This window comes from Rhincodon typus, chromosome 1 (genome assembly GCF_021869965.1).
Source record: "Rhincodon typus isolate 14 chromosome 1, sRhiTyp1.1, whole genome shotgun sequence".
In the NCBI taxonomy this organism is placed as follows: Eukaryota; Metazoa; Chordata; class Chondrichthyes; order Orectolobiformes; family Rhincodontidae; genus Rhincodon; species Rhincodon typus.
The window spans coordinates 135,605,978-135,626,013 of NC_063332.1; the positions used below are offsets into that span (position 1 = coordinate 135,605,978).

General features: G+C 41.9%; 1 protein-coding gene across 1 annotated transcript in view; it reads left to right on the forward strand.

Annotated features, from left to right (window-relative positions):
- The first annotated feature begins 701 nt into the window (after positions 1 to 701).
- Positions 702 to 20,036, forward strand: part of frem3 (Fras1 related extracellular matrix 3) — a 211,929-nt gene continuing 192,594 nt past the window's right edge. The window contains 3 exon segments of the mRNA XM_048607471.1: positions 702 to 4,548; positions 4,731 to 5,876; positions 14,002 to 14,091. Of these exon segments, the coding sequence (XP_048463428.1) occupies positions 702 to 4,548; positions 4,731 to 5,876; positions 14,002 to 14,091 (5,083 nt within the window).

Below are 20,036 nucleotides of genomic sequence, written 5' to 3' on the forward strand. Positions count from 1 at the left end.
GGTCAAGATCCTGGAATCTCTTCCCTAAGGGCATTGTTGGTCAACCCACAGTAGGTAGATTGCAGCAATTCAAGAAGGCAGCTCACCACCACCAGGGCACCTAGGTACGGGCAATAAATGCGGGCCAGTCAACAATTCACATCTCATAAAAACTGAAAGAGTTCTGAGGAAGGGTCACCGGACCCGAAATGTTAACTCTGTGCTTTCCTTCACAGATGCTGCCAGACCTGCTGAGCTTCTCCAGCAACTTTGTTTTTGTTCCTGATTCACATCTCAGGAATGAATAAAACGAAAATCAATGTCCTCTCTAAAAGAGACCACCTCTCAGGTGATGTAGCAACAATCGATGTCACAGACGTTCACATCCCATAATATATTTTTTTTAAAAGCCTGACCCTGGCAGAATATTCCAGGTGGGGTCTACAGTTGGGGAGCTGGGTCTGTGGACAGGGTAGGGGCCGGTGGTAAGTCGGTGGTATTGTCTGGAGGGGGGTATTCTGTAGGCGGCGGTCTGTGTAGTGAGGGCTGGGGCTTGTGGTCGGGGTCTGTAGTGAGGGCGGAGTCTGTCCCTATGGTAAGAGTGTGGGGGTCTGTGATTGGGATTGTCCGATCACAGTTTTACCTGGAGTTGGCAGCGGGCTGCAGTGCCTGGTTTCGGTGAGTGAGCGGTGGTGTCCCCTGGAGAGATGCAGCGGGAACCGATGGCCGGTGGTTGGGAAGTTTCAGCCCCCGAGATGATGGCCGTGTGGAGTTGCAGACTGAGTGCCAGCTCTCGGCTCCAGGCTGTCGTTTCGCTGAACTTGCTGCTGCTGATGGCAGGGAGTACTCAGGGGCAGATCGAGCCTTTTCTGGTGCACGAAGTGAGCCCGACCTCGGTGCTGCTGGCGAACAGCGGAGTGAGAGTCCCGGTCGGCAGGTGGGTCCACATCGACCCCAGCAGCGACCTGGTGATCCAAGTGCGGCCGGGGGATAGGTGTTTGGTCACGGTGTTGGAGAACGACCCCCTCTCTCAGAGACACGGCATGTTGTCGCCCAAGAAATTCCCCTGTGACTTCGGCCCAGAGAATGTCAAGTACACTCATTTCGGCTCCAGGAGCCCGAACCGGGACCGTGTGAGGTTGCAACTCAGGTACGATAGCCAGAGCGACACGATCATTGTGCCCTTCATGCTGGAGGTCGAGGTGGTGTTCCAGCAGCTGCAGATCCTTACCCGGAACGTCCCGCTGCTCCTCGACAAGTTGAGGGGCACCAGCAACGCGATCGATCACAAGGTGCTGGGCTACACCTTCAACAGAGGCTCGGAAAGCTGCAAGCTGGGCGTCCTGCTGGGCGCCAGTGGTCTGCCCAGGTACGGTCGGCTGCTCAATCTGACCCCGGGTCAGATGGTGGACTGCGACCGCTTCTTGAGCTCGGGCATCCGCTATGAGCACACGGCGTGGGGAACCTCACCCAACAGGGACTACATCCCCATGCTGGTGGAGCTGTTGGACTGGCAGGGCAGCCCGCTGAGGCAGGAGTATTTCCAGGTGATGGTGAGGATCCGGGAGGGCGCTGAGAATACGCCGCCCAAGCCTAGCTTCGAGGCCCTAATGATGATGGAAGTGGACCAGTTCGTGCTGACGGCCATCACCCCGGACATGCTGGCGGCTGAGGACCTGGAGACGTCGGCGGACCACCTCGTCTTTACCATCAGCTCAGGGCTAGGGCCCCGGCAGGGTCACATCATCAGCACGGACGACCAGAACCTGGCGATCACCTCCTTCTCGCAGAGGGATATCAGGGAACTGAACATCGCATACCAGCCTCCTGGAGGAGACTCAGACGTGGGGAGGATCTTCCAGCTGGAGCTGGAGGTGGTGGACACCGAGGGAGCCAGGTCAGACAGCTTCGCCTTCATGTTCCTAGTAAAGCCCATGAACACGCTGGCGCCGCTGGCCACCAGGAACAGCGGGCAGCTGCTATTCGAAGGCCAGTCGCGGGCTCTGGCCGGCGGACTCAACCTGCAGCTCAGCAACGAGGACGAGCCGATCCAGCGGCTCCGGCTGACGGTGGTGGCCGGTCTGAGGCACGGCGAGCTCACCGTGCTGGGCGAGCGCCGCAAGTCGTTCACGGCGGCCGATGTGGACAGCGGCTTGTTGGTGTACCAGCACGACGACTCGGACACTTACAGCGACAACATCGTCTTCCGTTTGAGCGATGGCAGGCATCAGGTGGAGTTCCTCTTCCCCATCACTATTGCACCGACCGATGATGAGCCTCCGGTTATCAACGCCAACACCGGCCTGGTCCTCTTCAAGAACCAGATGCTGCAGATCTCCCCGTTTACCCTGAGCGCCACCGACATCGATTCGGAGGATTCCACCATCCGCTTCGTCCTGCAGCCTCCCTGCTCCAAAATCGGCGTCTTCCTGCTCAGGCAGTCGGACCTGCCCGACCAACCCTCTTCCTGGACGGCCATGCCGAGCCAGGAGCTGTACGAGAAGATGGTGACCGAGTGGTCCCAGCAGGACATCCTGGACGGTAAGTTGTACTACCGCCACATCGGGCCTCAAAGCAGCAGCACGCTGACCGACACATTCACCTTCCGGGTACAGGACGACAACGACCCGCCCAACCAGTCCGGCGAGCACACCTTCACCGTGAAAATCCAACCGATTGACGATATCCCGCCAGAACTGTTCCCGGGCAGCCTCCTCCAAATGGAGGTGAAGGAATACGAGCTCACCCACTTCAGGAAGAAGTTCCTGCGCTACACTGACCTGGATTCCGACGCTGAGAACCATCCGGTCAAGACCGGGAGGATCGTTCTGACCGAAAACCCCGCGGTGGTTCTCACCGAGTTCACCCAGGCCCAAGTGAATCACCACAAGGTCGCCTACAGGCCCCCAAACCAGGAGCTGGGCATCACTCCCCGAGTGATCCAATGGACCTACTTGGTGGAGGACACTGCGGGCAATTCTGTGCAGGGCACTTTCACAAAATTTTTACAGCCAGTGGACAATAAACCTCCTCAGATCACTAACACTGGTTTCACTGTACACGAACGGGGTCACTTTATTTTAACCAGAGCAGAGGTAGATGCCACTGATCAGGATACTGAGGAGGACAAAATAACATTCACCTTGACACAAGTTCCAAAGCATGGCCATTTACAATATGTAGGCATCACAATTTCTGTAGGTGAAGCATTTATCTTGGATGATATTGCAAGTGGCCGGATTGTGTACTGGCATAGTGGTGATGAGTCTACAAATGATTCATTTAAAATAGACGTTGGCGACAGGGTCCATAAAGTGCCAGTTACTATCAGAGTTACAGTCCGACCAGTAGATGATGAGATACCAACTATTATGCTTCCTGAAGGGCTGCTTGGCTCTCACATCGATGTTCTTGAGAATGGGGCCACCAAAATTACCACTAATGTTATCCAGGGCACTGATGAAGATACTGATGACTTAATGTTGACCTTCATAGTGGAAGAACCCCCTAAACTTGGTGAGGTATTAGTCAACGGATTATTAGCGGAGAGGTTCACCCAGGAGGATATCATCAATGGTGTGGTGGTGTATGCTCATACCAGTGGGGAAATTGGGACTCAGAAGAAAAATGATTCCTTCAACTTGACTATATCTGACATGTCAAATGAATGGATTGTTGGTGGAAACAAAGTTCATGGAGTCAGAGTTCAAGTCACTATTTTGCCTGTGGACAGTGTGGTACCTGAGGTCATTATTGGTGTGCAATATACTGTTTTAGAGGGGGACAAGAATGTCATTACACTGGTAAACCTTAATGCTGAAGATTTAGATACTCCTAAAGATGATATTTTGTGCACAATCATTGTTCAATCTACTTTTGGATATGTTGAAAATATTTCTCCAGCTTCTGGGTCTGAGAAGTCAAGGATTGGCACTGCCATTAGTGCATTTACAATTAAAGACATTCAAGATCAGCATATCTAATACGTGCAAAGCATTCACAAAGATGTCGAAAAGATCGAGGACAGGTTCACCTTCCGTTGTTCAGATGGCATTAATTTCTCTCGGCGTCACTTCTTCCCAATAGTCATCATTCCAACTAATGGCGAACAGCCAGAGATTTTAATCCGTGAGTTTGTTGTGATGGAGGGGATGAGCCTTGTTGTCGACACTCCAATTTTGAATGCAGCTGATGCAGACATCCCTGCTAATGAGCTTTATTATATAATCAAGCCATCTAAACATGGGCAGATTATGCAACAATTAGCACAAGGTACTCTTCCAGTCAAAAATTTTACCCTAGAGGAAATTTCAGTTGGTTCAAAAATTGTATATGAACATGATGATTCTGAGACCAAAGAAGACAGCTTTGACATTAGACTGACAGATGGCAAACATACAGTGGATAAGACAGTCCTCATCATGATCATTCTTGTTGATGATGAAACACCACAGATGGCCATTAATAATGGTCTGGAAGTTGAAATAGGTGAAACAAAGCTGATAACCAACAGAATCCTAAAAGCAACAGACTTAGATTCAGATGACAAAACATTGACTTACACCAATAATGACCTCAGGTACCACACTGTCCACAGGCAAAATAGTGACTTGAACTCTGACTCCATGAACTTTGTTTCCACCAACAATCCATTCATTTGACATGTCAGATATAGTCAAGTTGAAGGAATCATTTTTCTTCTGAGTCCCAATTTCCCCACTGGTATGAGCATACACCACCACACCATTGACGTTATAGCCAAAATCAAGGTTTATTGCAGCATCTGATGAAAGATGGTGATGTGCTTCAGAATATCACTGTTGGCATGAATTTTACTCAGGATGAAATTGATAAAGGATTGATTCAGTATGTGCACACTGGCCAAGAAGGAGTACGTGATCTCATTAAATTTGATGTAACGGATGGCATCAACACCCGAATTGACCGTTATTTCATTATTACCATTGGCAGCATTGATATGTTATTCCCAGAAGTAATTAACAAAGGAGTTACACTGAAGGAAGGCGGGAAGGTTACACTGACCACTGACTTACTGAGTACCAGTGATATTAATAGCCCTGATGAATACTTAAGATTCAGCATCACACGTGCCCCAAGTCATGGTCATCTAGAGAAGACTGATAATCCTGGTGACCCAATTACCTCCTTCACTCAGTTACAATTAGCAGGAAACAAAACCTATCACATCCACATCTCAGATGATGAAATTAAAATAGACAGTTTTGAGTTTGAGGTGACTGATGGTTACAATCCAGTTTTTCGTACTTTTTGCGTTTCAATAACGGATGTAGACAATAAGAAACCCATACTCAAGGTTAACGATCTTGTTGTGAGTGAAGGGAAAATGAAACTTATCACTCCATTTGAACTCACAGTTGAGGACCGTGACGCTCCAGACTATCATCTACATTTCACAATCACCCAAGTTCCTGTTCATGGTCAATTGTTATTTAATGGGAGCCAACCAATCTCAAGCTTCACCAAGCAGGATCTCAACGAAAATCTTATTAGCTACAGGCATGATGGCACGGAGACGTTTGAAGACAGCTTCTCTTTCACAATAACTGATGGCGCACACACTGAATATTATGTTTTCCCAGATACTGTGTTTGAAACCCGCAGGCCTCAGATGATGAAGATCCAAATATCAGCAGTTGATAATAGTATTCCACAAGTTGTTGTCAATAAAGGGGCTCCAACCGTTCGAATTATGCACACTGGTCTCCTTGGGTTTCTGATTTCCAGCAAGGCACTGAAGGCCGAAGACCGCGATAGCCCACACAAGTGCCTGAAGTTTAGGATTACAGAGGGGCCAGAGCATGGCTACATCATTAACACTAATTTGGGTAATGACAGTGTCACCACATTCAGCCAAGGTTAGTGTGCAAAACATTTTCAGAACTATGTTTCACACAAAATATTTTCTGAAATGATTTCTTAGTGTATGTTTAATCTCTGTATTAAAGAATAACAATCAATTGTGCATAAGCTAAATTGGATATCTAGTTTAATTTGTATAGTATCATCAAATATTTAGGTTTACAAAGAACAACATGAACAAGTAGCTTGTGGCTTGAGAACAATGAAGTCTTTTACATGTGCTGGCTCACTGTTATGTCTGTTTTGTTGCATTTTTGCCCATATATCTGCAGCTCAATAATTTGCTCCTCAAGAGTGATTAGTGCTGAAGCAACATTTCTGGTAGCTGAGCATAATTTGCACTAAGAGGGCATCAAATAATACATCAGGCATTTGAACACTTTTATTTACACAATAAAGTTTTTGTATGCTTTTTATCCTTACATAACTGCTTTTGCTGGAACTGAATGAACAAAAATTGACCTTTCCAACTCTGATTAGTGAGGTCTGGTGAAGTGTTAGCAGCCCTATAAAGGGAGTTCAAAACAAATGAAAGTTCAAAACAAATGAACAAAGTAACAGAATTAAAAGTTGAAATGATTTGTGTCACATTGTCAGTGGAATGAAGGATTTGGTTTATGAAAACTGTTTTATTTTAAAAATACTTTGAAGTTAGAAGTGGTTAGTCAAGTGGTTCGCCAAGAGGTTCTTAGGTAATACACTTTCCCCAAACTGCTAAAAAAATGTAAGTAAATTGGTGTCTTGTGTAGATAAAGGATCACAGCAGAATCTGGTACAATCTTTATTAGATGCAGATCGTAATCAACATGGTGAACATTCATTAAGTTGGTGTAAGCTCTCTTAAAAGTTTTTGAGACATTGGTCTAATATGCAGTGACATTAATTATCAAAACAATTACCTATACTATTTTGAAAGTTATTCTTTAGAGCTTTGAGTCATAAACATCCAAAGCGGGCAAAAGAATGGATAATAGTGAACCAAGTTAAATAATCTTTGACAATCTTTGATGTCATGATTTGAAAAGAGTTAAAACATAGAAAACAAAAGCATGAATTTTGTTCATGTTCTGAGGAAAGGTCACTGAACGTGAAATGTTAAGTCTGATTTCTCTCCACAAATGCTGCCAGACCTGCTGAGCTTTTCTGGCAATTTGTTTTTTATTCTGATTTCCAGCATCCGCAGTTCTTTTGGGTTTTTATGAATTTGATATGTTTAGACCATGTCATTGTCATAGGAAATATTACTTTTTCAGCACATTTTATGAAAAGGATTTTCAGTTAGTCAGTAGAAATGCATTTATTTTGTTTACAAAGAAAAATAAAGCATCTTCCTATTTGACTCATGTTTTGGTATAAAATATTTCAATCATTTTTGAATTTTAAGGTGTTCCTTGAAATATAGAAAAGCAAGTTATCAATTGATACAGCCATCCATCTATTTGGATACAATTTCTTCACATATTTGGGGAGTCCATTCAGGTCCACCATCTATGGCTATGATTGTCCCTCAGGTTATTTTGTTATCTATCAATATTAAAAAAAGTTCCTAATTAACAGCTTGAATTGATGTACCTCGAACCTTTGAGTGTAGTGGTATAAAAGCACCTTTATTGCAAACTTTCTGCAGGTGGACAGTGGGTAAATATATTATGTTATATGACTGAGGGTTGTACAGATGAGGTTAACTCCAGGTTTCATCAGCGGTTAGTGCTGAGTTGCTGTTTATTCTGTGTTGAAAGTCTTATGCTTAGTTGGGATTTGCCACCAAGAAGTACAATATTCAATTTTTGTTGACAAATGCAAAAAGATGGTAGGAGTTGATGTGAATGAGCAGGACTGTAAAATATTTCAGCAGAAAATTAGACCAATTAATGGAATGAGTATGCTGATAACAGCTGTCATTTAATGTGCAGAAGCGAGATTCTGCAAAGAATATTAGTATATGTGTACCACAAGCAGAAATTCAATGAAACTGAATTGGTTGAAGGATTAATAGTAATAGTGTTGAAGAAGGCTAGTTGACCAATCATGTGTGTACCACCTCTCTGAATGAGCATTATGACTTAGCATTATCCTCCCCCTTTTTCTTGTAACCCTGCATGTAATTTCTATTTAAACAAGCATCTTGAATGCTTGAATTGAATTTGTCACCATTATACTTCTAGCCAGTGCATTTCACTTAGAATCATAGAATCCCTACAGTGTGGAAGCAGGCTATTTGGTTCATCGAGTCTGCAGCACCCCTCTGGAGAGCATCCCATCCAGACCCATCCACCCTATCCCCGTAACACTGTATTTTCCATGGCTAGTCCACCTAACCTACACTTGCTTAGACACTATGGGCAATTTAGCACGGCTAATCCATCTAACCTGCACATCTTTGGACTGTGGGAGGAAACTGGAGCATCCAAAGGAAATCCATGCAGAGATGGGGAGAATATGCAAACTCCACACAGACATCACTCGAGGCTGAAATTGAACCTGGATCCCTGGATCTATGAAACGCCAGTGCTAACTACTAAACCAGCATGCCACCACTCGCTGTATGTAACGGTTCTTCTCGCATCACATCTACTTCTTTACTTAATCACTTTCTGTTCTTTATCTGTTTACAAGTAGGAAGAGTTTCTCCCTGTCTATTTTGTCCAGACCTTTGGTGATTTTGAAAAATTCAAACAAATCTCATCTTTGTCTTCTCCAAGGCCAACAATTCCATCTTATATCATAAGACCATAAGACATAGGAGCAGAATTTGGTTCATCGAGTTTGCTCTGCCATTTAGTCACGGCTGATATCTTTCTCAACCCTCTTCTCCTTCTTCCTCTCCATAACCCTTGATCCCCTTATTAATCAATCTATCTTTGACTTAAAAACACTCAATGCCTTGGTCTCCACGCCCTCTGTAGAAATGAGTTCCACAGATTCACCACCCTTCAGCTGAAGAAACTCTTTCTCATGTCAATTTTAAATGGTCAACCTTTCACTCTGAGACTATGTCCTTAGATCCTAGACTCCCCTACTAGTGGAACGATCTTGTCCATGCCCACTCTATCCAGGCTTCTCAGTACTGTGTGAGTTGCAATGAGATTCCCTTCGTCCTTCTACACTCCATCGAGTACAGACCTAGAGTCCTTAATCGTTCTTCATACAACAAGCCCTTCATCTCTGGGATCATTCTTGTGAACCTCTTCTGGACCTGCTCCAAGGCCAACACAAATTTCCTTAGATACGGGGCCCAAAACTGCTCCAAATGTGGTGTGACCAGAGCATTACACAATCTCAGCAGTACATCCCTGCTATTATATTCTAGCCCTCTTGAAATGAAGCTAACAGTGCATTTGCCTTCTTAACTGTCAACTGAACCTGCATGTTAACCTTAACACAATTCTGAATTAGCGCTCTTAAGTCATTTTGTGTTTCAGATTCTCCCCATTTAGAAAATAATCTATGCCTCTATTTTTCTTACCAAAGCGCATAACCTTACACTTTCCCACATTATATTCCACCTGCCACTTAGCATGTCCTTGTCCTACAGCAGCCCCCGCGCTTCTTCAACACTATTTTTGCGCCTTCTTGATTCTTAATGAATGACTTGAATAGTTGTGGCCCCAAAACTGACTCCTGTGGAGCTCCTCTAGCTGCCATCCTGAAAAAGACCCCTTTATCCCCACTGTCTGCCTTCTGCCAGAGCCAGTCCTCAATCCATACTAGTACCTTGCTCCTAACACCATGGGCTCTTGTCTGATGTAGCAGCTTGCTGTGCGGCACTTTGTCAAAGCCTTTTGGAATCCAAATGGATAACGTTTACTGGCTCTCCTTTGTCTAACCTGTTCATTACCTCTTCAAAGAATTCTAACAGATTTGTCCAGCATGACCTCACTTTGATGAATCCGTGTTGACTCAGGCCTGTTTTACCATGTATTTCCAAGTACTCCACAATCTGATCCTTAATAATGGCTCCTAAACTCGTAACAACGATTGAGGTCAGGCTAATCAGTCTATAATTTCCTTTCTTCTGCCTCACTACCTACTTAAACTTTCTCAAAGCTATCTTCATAAGTGAAGTTTCTCATCCCTGGAGCTTTTAAACCTCTTCTGCATTCTATCCACATGTTTACATCCTTCCTTAAGTATGGTGCCCAGAAATGTACATAATACTCTAGCTGTGACTTAACTCCTGTTTTATATCAGCTCAGATTAACCTCACTGCTCTTGTATTCTATGCCTCCATTAATAATACCTCAGCTAAGTGACAATTTTAACTTATTTCACCCAATTGTGAAACTGACCGGACTGTGACACAAATATTATGATAACAAACACCATTCACAGAAATAAGACCGCAAGATGTAGGAATAGAAGAATTCCATTTGCCCCATCGAATCTGCTTTATCAGTTCAGGCCATTGAGCTGCTCTGTCATTCAGTAAAATCATGGCTGACTGATAGTCCTCGACTCCACCTTCTAGCACCTTATCCCCATAATTCTTGATTCCCTTACTGATTAAAAATCTGTCCACCTCAGCCTTGAATGTACTTAACAACCCAGTCTTTGGCCTGTAATGTTGACTTACCTGCTCCTTCAAAGCTGTCTGACCTGCCATGCTTTTCCAGCTTCACATCTATTGACTCTGGCTTCCAGCATCTGCAGACCTTATTGTCTCCCAATCTTGACAGCCCTCTGCAGTAAAGAATTCAACAATTTTTGAGCCTAGTGACCTTTCATTACTAACTGTGTTTCTCTTTCCATAGATACTACCAGATCAGCTGAGTTTCTCCAGAAATTTCTGTTTTTGTTTCTGGCCTATGTTTCTCACCTTCAAATTGAATACTAAATTCAACCATCTCATTTTCACATTTTTCTAGGGGATCATATACTCTGAGCTCTAAGTTGATATGAAGTCAAAGAAGATGATTTTGGGATATCTGACAAAAATCTTGATTACTAAGTTGGATTATAAGTATTATCCTTAAAGAATAGGAAAGAGAAGACATGAACATACCTAAGGGGAGAATTTCAGAACTTTGAGGACAGATGAAGGAACAATTACGAATAATTTGTAAAAGTGTGTGGGGATGCACCAAAGGCACAGCTGGTTGAATGCAAAATTACTGAATAAAGTGTTTCAGACACAAGTGTATGATTTTGGTCAGTAAATCATAATAAAATCTATATCCTATAGAGAAGATGCGTAGAAAAGCAATGAGACATGTTCTATTATAAAGAATTAGCTTTAATATAAATTCAAAATGTTTCTTGACCTGTAGCCTCGGAACAAGTAGTTTTAAGGAAACACCTCATTGAGGTATATTGTTTTAGAAGATATAGATAAATAAAGTCAGTAAATGGTAGAAATTTTTCATATGCAAGGTGACTACAGGCAATGGACATAAATTAGAATTAGTCAAGTATAAGCTTAGAGCAGACTAAGACCAACCTCACTGAAAGAGTGCCAAAAGTATTTGGTTGTCACCTCTAACTTGCCTTTGTTAAGGAAAACAGTAGAATAGGCACACCCTGATATTTTTCTCCATATGATTAACTTTTAACTGAGAGATTGTTTCCCCTGGTCGGTGATTCAAAATCATGGAGGTCACTGTTAAGTTAAGGAGTTGATCATTTAGGAATGAGCAAAACGTAAATTACTTCATTCAAAGAGTTGTTAATTTATGGAATTCTCAATCTCAGAGCATTTTGAGTGTCTTAGAATCATAGACCACAGAAATAGACCCTTCAGTTCAAGTCGTCCATGCTGAACAATTTTCCAAAACTAAACTAGTCCCACTTGTCTGTGTTTAGCCTATACCCCTCTAAACCTTTCTTATTCATGTACCTATCCAAATGTCTTTTAAACTATACCTGCATCTACACTTCTTCTGGAAGTTGATTCCACATACGAGCCACCCTCTGTGTGAGAAAGTTGCTCCTCAGGTCACTTTTAAATCATTTTCTTCTAACCTTAAAAATAAGCCACCTAGTTTGAACTCCCCCACCCTGGGGAAAAGACCATTGTTATTCACCATATCTATGCCCCTCATGATTTTATAAACCTCAACCTCCTAAGCTCTAGCGCAAAATGTCCCAACCTATCCAGCTGCTCCATATAACTCAAACTCTCCAGTCCAGGCAACATCCTGGTAAATCTTTTCTGACCCCTCTCCAATTTAATAATATCTTTCCTACAGCATGGCAACCAGAACTGTACACAGCCCTCCAAAAGTGGCCTCACTAACATCCTGTACAATCTTAACATGATGTCCCAACTCCTATACTCAGTGGTCTGAGCAATGAAGGCAAGTATGCCTTCTTAACCACTCTGTCTACCTGTGACGTAACTTTCAAAGAACTATATACCTGAACCCCTAGGTCTCTCTGTTTGACAAGGCCCTACCATTAACTGTATAAGTCCTGCCCTTGTTTGTTTTACCAAAATGCAATACCTCGCATTTATCCAAATTAAACTCCATCTGCCACTTCTCAGCCCATTGGTCCAATTGATCAAGATCTCTTTGTAATCTCAGATAACCTTCTTCACTGTTGACAATGCCACAAATTTTGGTGTCATCCATAAACTTACTAACCATGCCTCCTAAATTCTCATCCAAATTGTTTGTATAAAAGACAACCAAAGTGGACCCAACACCAATGTGTATATGAATATGTATTCTGCTAATTCTCATGCAATCATTTTTCCAAACGAAATTTATATTTTTTATTTGATGCTTACAATATGAATCAAAGTTGAAATCTTCCAGTTTGTTTGCTTTGCCTTCAGAAACTATTGATGTAAAATTATTATTTGCATTTTTAGTGACAAATGACGATTGATGCAGACTTTTTTTAAACCTTGGGTATTTTCTTTAAGAGTTGTTAGGATTCGAACAGTATAAAACAATATAAAACATTATTAAAACAGATCATTCACAATCAACATTCAGATTGTTTATCTGCAAAGGATCTGTTCCCATATTTGATTTTTTCTAACCAATATGCTTTAAGCATACTTTATTCCTATCATTTGAATTTACTATGTTCGACTAGATTTAAAAACTAAATTCTAATTTACCATGACATATGATTCATTGACTAAAACTCCTATTGTCCTTTAGCGTTTAACTTTATGTAGAAAAATGTGAATGTCTTCTGTTGACTGGGAATTCCTACCATTCCTCTGATCCATTATGTCTTTGGCTTTTCCTGTAATTGTGGTCCACTGAAAGTTTATATCTGGTGATCTTGTGATCTGTGCTTTTGTTAATGAGATGAATGGCTGTTATTAACCATAAGTGGTGTTCCACAAAAGCCACTGGAAAGCTTTCAGGTGCCTGAGGGAGACTTTACCTTTGACAGACCTGATCGCGGAGGCATTGGGATTTTGGTAATAACTTTATGACAGTTATACAAAATTTGTTTTGAACTGTCCCAGTAAGAAGGATGTAGTTGACAAACAGAAATTTCACCAACCAGATACATCTAACTAAATATTTGATTGGCTCAAATTGGATAATTTCAGAAAAGAAACAATGCAAGGGCAGACTCCAGCTTGCATATTTAGACCCCATCCGATTTCATTCCTGACCTCACTGAGGTCATGGCCTATTCCTCTCATTAACAACAAAGACAGGTGATATACTTTTGGTTAACATCTTTAAAAACGTGTACAAGTGAAGTGCTGATTTTAGTGTAGAGTTGTCTATGCATTGTGATACCCAACCCCACACTTTGAAGACAAATCTGGAAATTCCTGCCCAGAGCTAATGTTTTACATAAATAACTCATTATTAGATTCATTTAAATTTAGTTCTCTGTGCATTGATACTGCCAGACTTGCTGAGAGTTTCCTACATTTTCTGTGTTTACTTGTTCAATGTAGTAAAGCAAAATGTAATAAAAGATTCCACTCCTTCAATTCAATGATTTCAAAGCACCCAGTGATGGATATTTATTGACCACTAACTTAGAACTGTGTATAAACCTGTAGATTTAATGGCTGACTTGCATTTACAAGAATAGAATGAAAAACGTAAATGGGGGCTTGATGCATTTAGGATGGTATTGAAAACATTCATTTAGTAATATATCAATCAAATGATTCATTATCTGTAAATTCCATTTTAACAGCTGATATTGATGACATGAAGATCTTCTATGTTTTGCATGAAGGTGACAACGCAACAAGTGATATTTTCTACTTCTCCATTGAAGATGCTGGTAGGACTTTGTTTATAACATTGTTAATATTAAAAAAATCTTCAACACATTAGTCTTACTTTCCAACATTTTTAGTTCTGTTAATGATGCTTTTAATGAACTGATAATGCTACTTTCTTGAATATTATGTGTACTGCAATTTGTCATGTCACTGTACTGTCTTGAATGTTACAAATATATATATTTTAAAAATATTTGTGAAAATTGGTACCTTACTTTAAATACCAATGGTCACAGTAATATTTAGTTCCCTTCATTGAGTTTGGTTGGATAGGGAGTTCAAAGCAAATGAGGGAATATTACAATTATTTTATTTCCCTTTATTTGTTGATTTATTGTGATTATTACAAACAAAATGAAGAAATGGTTAACTACAATCAGGTAGGTACTGTGGATTATGAGAATATGGTATAATATTACTAATAATGGGTCATAATCAATCTCTGCACCCTGTGCAAAGGATCATAAATAGATGTATTGTTCAAAAAATATTTCCATTATTGTCTAGATCGAGACTGTACACAGTAAAATGCTTGACATCCAGACTGATCTTTAGAATATCAACATCAGAAATATGCAAACATATTCCAACATTAGCCTACAATACTTCTTATAATGAAACCACCAAACTGAAGACATTACAATCAAAGATAAAAAGTAAAGGGCAAATTTAAAAATGCTATATTACCTCATCCTTGAAATATCCCAGCATCACCATCATAGCTGGCAGTCTCCAACTGACTTGCATTCTTTGTAAATAGGTTTGTGGTTTTATTTCAAATTAAATAGTTTCATCATGATCCAAATTGTTTGAAAGAACAGAGACACTAATAAGTCTGAATGAGTCTAGTTGTTTTCCTTTGTCTCCAGGATGGAAGGTTATGGTTTCAGATTGGTTTATGGTTTGAGCATGTTTAACTGGATTTTGAGGTTGGTGCCAAACTAGCGTCACTCATTGTACACTGCACTTGCATTTGCCAGTGTTCTATAGTAAACTGTTGCACTGGCAGCTGAAGTAGCAAGTATAGTGCAATGTCCCCTGCAAAGCATTGGTCTGCTCAGGGTAAACAATGATATAGAGATAACAAGGTGCAGAGCCGGATGAACACAGCAGGCCAAGCAGCATCAGAGGAGCAGGAAGGCTGACGTTTCGGGCCTAGACCCTTCTTCAGAAATGGGGGAGGGGAAGGGGGTTCTGAAATAAATAGGGAGGGGGGGAGGTGGATAGAAGATGGATAGAGGAGAAGATAGGTGGAGAGGAGACAGACAGGTCAAAGAGGCAGGGATGGAGCCAGTAGAGGTGAGTGTAGGTGGGGAGGTAGGGAGGGGATAGGTTAGTCCAGGGAGGAGGGACAGGTCAAGGGGGCGGGATGAAGTTAGTAGATAGGAGATGGGGGTGGGGCTTGGGGTGGGAGCAGGGAATAGGTGGGAGGAAGGACAGGTTAGGGAGGCGGGGACGAGCTGGGCTGGTTTTGGGATGCGGTAGGGGGAGGGGAGATTTTGAAGCTTGTGAAGTCCCCAAACAATGATATATCTCATTGACCTATCAGAGAATTGCTAGTAAGTAGAATAGTTTCTGAACTATAAGTGTCAGTTGGAATATTGAATTCTGAAAGAACGAGACTCTAAGCTTTTAACTGCAGAAGGGTTTTGATTGTAATGTAGACTATCACCCATGAGAAGTGTATTGAACTGAAACGGGCAAACCATTACCTTTTCGCATGAGTTTAGTTTATGTATGTTAGATTAGTACAGAAACCTCACACTGTTCAATACATTTGGGTGTTGAATCAGGTAACGAGACTTTGTTATTGTGCAGCTTTTACAGCAGCGGGGCATCCTAGAGAGCAATTTCCCAATTTTAGCATTTTTTCACTGCATATGTATGGTCAACAGAAGGTGCTTCCCAAATGTCCCAGAAATGAAGGTGAGCGCAATTAGCCTCACCACTGTTTTCATAGCACAATTCAGCCCATCATCTTGGCTGACATCTTAGTACTATGCTGAGGGAATGGTGCATTGTCAAATGGGATGATGTTGTGCTATGGCCAAGTTCATATGATCAGATTTCACTATTTGAAGAAAAACGCTCCGATATGTTGCCCAATATTCCTGCTGCAACCAATACCATCAAAAATACATTAACTGGTTTTTCATCTTATTTTATTTAAGATGTTTGGTACCATCAAACGTGAGTATTGCTGAAAAAGGAAATCTGCTTTTATTCAGCAATACATTTTTATTTGTGCGTCCCTGCCATACATAGATAGCTGTTGCATTTGCTATATAACATGAGTGCACTCCAAAGTAATCCTTTGCATTACAGTGCTTTGGGGTGTTTATGAGTGATGTGTTAGGCGATACAAATGTCAGTTCTTATATGATTTGTGTATACCAGTGTGTCTTGTATGTCGCTGAAAACGGGCACAATGCACTGAAAGACAAAGTACAAAAATCAGTGTGCTGAAACTCAGGTCATCAATTACACAGTCTGATAGAAGCTACTGCTGTGGCTTCCCGTCTAATATTAGCACTCACTGTGTGATGTTTCAGCCATTCATAATTTAGAACAGAATTTTGAACCACTTTATTTTTAGGGAATATTTCAATATTAGTTGCATGTTATTTGAGCTTTTGTTCTAGGATTTCATTTTTGGTAAAAACATTGCAGGATGCAAAAAAGAAAATGATTTGAAATGCATTGACACTTGTTTTTTTAAGCTATATCGTTTACATCTCTCCACTGATACCCAAACCAAAGATATAGTAACTAAGCAAAATAACATTATTGAGGAAATATATTCAGTCAAATTGACAGGAGCCTGTTGAATAGAGTAATTATAAGGAAGTGGAACTACTCTCAGCAGTTCTTAGAATTATTGGGAGCTAATTCCTTCTCCAGTTTAACTGCTTGAAACTTTCACAATAGAGACCAGGTGGCATTGTAAAATAGTTCAGCAGCAGTCAGCTGTGTAGCAATCTAACAAATGTAGCTTCAACATTAATTGGAGTAATTTAGATAGAAACTACTATTGACAATGATACATAACCTCTTTAAATTCTTCTGCCCTGTCTTTTAGTGGAGGTTTCATAATGGACAGTGCAACTTTTATTTGCATGTGTGAATCAGTTGCTCATTAATATTGCTGACAATAAATTCTACCCTTTAGAGTGGCTGTAGCATCTCTGGACCCAACTCGGCAGACTCAGTTCCTGGAACAACCTGCTTCAAACATCCATGGCCACACTGCCATGCTTAGCTGCAATGGTAAATGTGTGTGACAGTAGACTTCTCAAGGTAGGGGTTATGAAATTTCTGCAAGTGACACTTCCTTAGATGTCTAGTGCTCCAGAATTTCCAGATTGTGCTGCTGCAATGTGAGAGGCTTTCCATATTTGTACTGTCGTGTGGTTTGTTACATTAGCCCTGACTTGGTAAATTTTGTGAGGCTGTACTGCTGATGATTGGACACCCCTCACTTCCAACTTCACAGTTAGTCAGCAAATGTAATAATCTAATGTTTTATTTAATGTTGAAAATCTAGCAAACCATTCTCCTTAGTGGGTACAACCAGTGCTATCAGGAAATTGCAATGAAATCTGGCCACATCTAAACCATGAACAAGAACAAAGAAATATGCCAGTTAGATAATATCTATGAGAAACCAGGGTTGTACAGTGTACTCCAATAACCCCATGTAATGGTTGTGTTTTAGTCCACAGGACCAAGAGAGTATCAAGTGTATGCAATAGATTCTCTTTGTTACCTGGTAGCTTTAGGAACACAGAAACACAGAACACAGAAACAGGAATAGACCAATCGGACCATCAAGCCAGCTGTTCCATTCAAGGCGATTGTGGCTGACCTGCTGCTCACATCTGTTTCGCCAGCTCTGCTAATGCCGTAAGCGAACATAAAACTAAAAATACGTATTTAAAACTTCAGTTGACCCAGCATCCACTTTCTTTTGAGGCAAAGAATATTCTGCAAAGCATTGCACATAGCACAGGACTCAACATAATGATAACTTGGAATTTGTAAATTTTATTTGACAAAAATACAAAATGAATATATAGCTGCTAAGAGAGCAATCACCATTTTAGAACATAGAAAAAAATGGTTCTACTTTGCAGACAAAAGGAAAACAAAATCTAAGTATACGTTCTGGCCTTAACACAATAGAAGAAAATTAGGGGGAAAAAGACTGAATTAATTTCCATAAAGGTTACATTTTTGTCCATTAACTGTGAATGGCCAGTTGTTAGCATTTTGACTCTTATGCGTTGATTCTGAATTTGTTAGATTTCTGTGAAAGTAATGGAATATGCAAGAAGACCATCAAAAGCTTGAGTTGAGTTGTAGAAAAAGTAGGACTTCTATAACATTTTGCTAAAAAGTGACAAAATAGACACTGAACATCTCTTTGTGATCCCTGCACTTGTGGCAGATCATGTATGTTAACACCCTCTAATATTCATCTCATCAGATTTTATAGGGTTACCAGGCAGCATGCCATTTTGCATGGATCGCTGATACCATTTGCCATCTACTGCAGAAGCTATAGTGCCTGACCAAAATCTCCCTTTATTTGGCAATAAGTAGATTTTAAAAATATCCCACCAGTCCCATCTCAAATCTGAGTGTGATGCACCTATGCCTTTATAAATAAATGCCTTATTTATAGGGGAAGCGATGGCCTAATGGTATTATTGCTGGACTGTTAATCCAGAAGCCCAGACAATGTTCTGGGGATGCCGGCTCAAATCCTGCCATGGCAGATGGTGGAATTTGAATTCAATAAATATCTGGAATTAAGAATCAAATGATGACCATGGACCCATTGTCGATTGTTGGGGAAAAACCCATCTGGTTCACTAATGCCCTTTAGGGAAGGAAGCTGCCATCCTTACCTGGTCTGGCCTACTTGTAACTCCAGACCCACAGAAATGTGGTTGACTTTGAACTGCTCTCTGGGGCAATTAGGGATGGGTAATAAATGCTGCCGAGCCAGCAATGCCCTCATCCCATGAATGAATAAAGGGAAAAAAAAATGTTCATTCCAATGTGTGTATTACAGTCTCACAGGAGGCTTTTGACAGGGGGGATCTGAGGAACATCAAATTTGGGAGTCTAGCCAGTCAAATTTTTGTCAGTAAGGTTGTAAGGGGTTGGGAAGGTTTTTCCATTTCCAAAGTGCACTGAGTCCTTCCAGGGTAGAGACAACAAGGTGCAGGGCTGGATGAACACAGCAGGCCAAGCAGCATCATAGGAGCAGAGAGGCTGACGTTTCGGGCCTAGACCCTTCATCAGAAAAGGGGGAGGGGAAGGGGGTTCTGAAATAAATAGGGAGAGAGTGGGAGGCGGATAGAAGAGGGATAGAGGAGAGGATAGGTGGAGAGGAAACAAACAGGTCGAAGAGGCGGGGATGGAGCCAGTAAAGGTGAGTGTAGGTAGGGAGTTAGGGAGGGGATAGGTCAGTCCAGGGAGGACGGACAGGTCAAGGGGGCGGGATGAGGTTGGTTGGTAGGAGATGGAGGTGCGGCTTGAGGTGGGAGGAGGGGATAGGTGGGAGGAAGAACAGGTTAGGGAGGCAGGGACGAGCTGGACTGGTTTTGGGATGCGGTAGGGGGAGGGGAGATTTTGAAACTTGTGAAATCCACATTGATACCATTGGGCTGCAGGGTTCCCAAGCGGAATATGAGTTGCTGTTCCTGCAACCTTCGGGTGGCATCGTTGTGGCACTGCAGGAGGCCCAGGATGGACATGTCGTCTGAGGAATGGGAGGGGGAGTTGAAATGGTTCGCGACTGGGAGGTGCAGTTGTTTGTTGCGAACCGAGCGTAGGTGTTCTGCAAAGCGGTCCCCGAGTCTCCGCTTGGTCCTCCCTGTCCATCCTCCCTGGACTGACCTATCCCCTTCCTAACTCCCTACCTACACTCACCTTT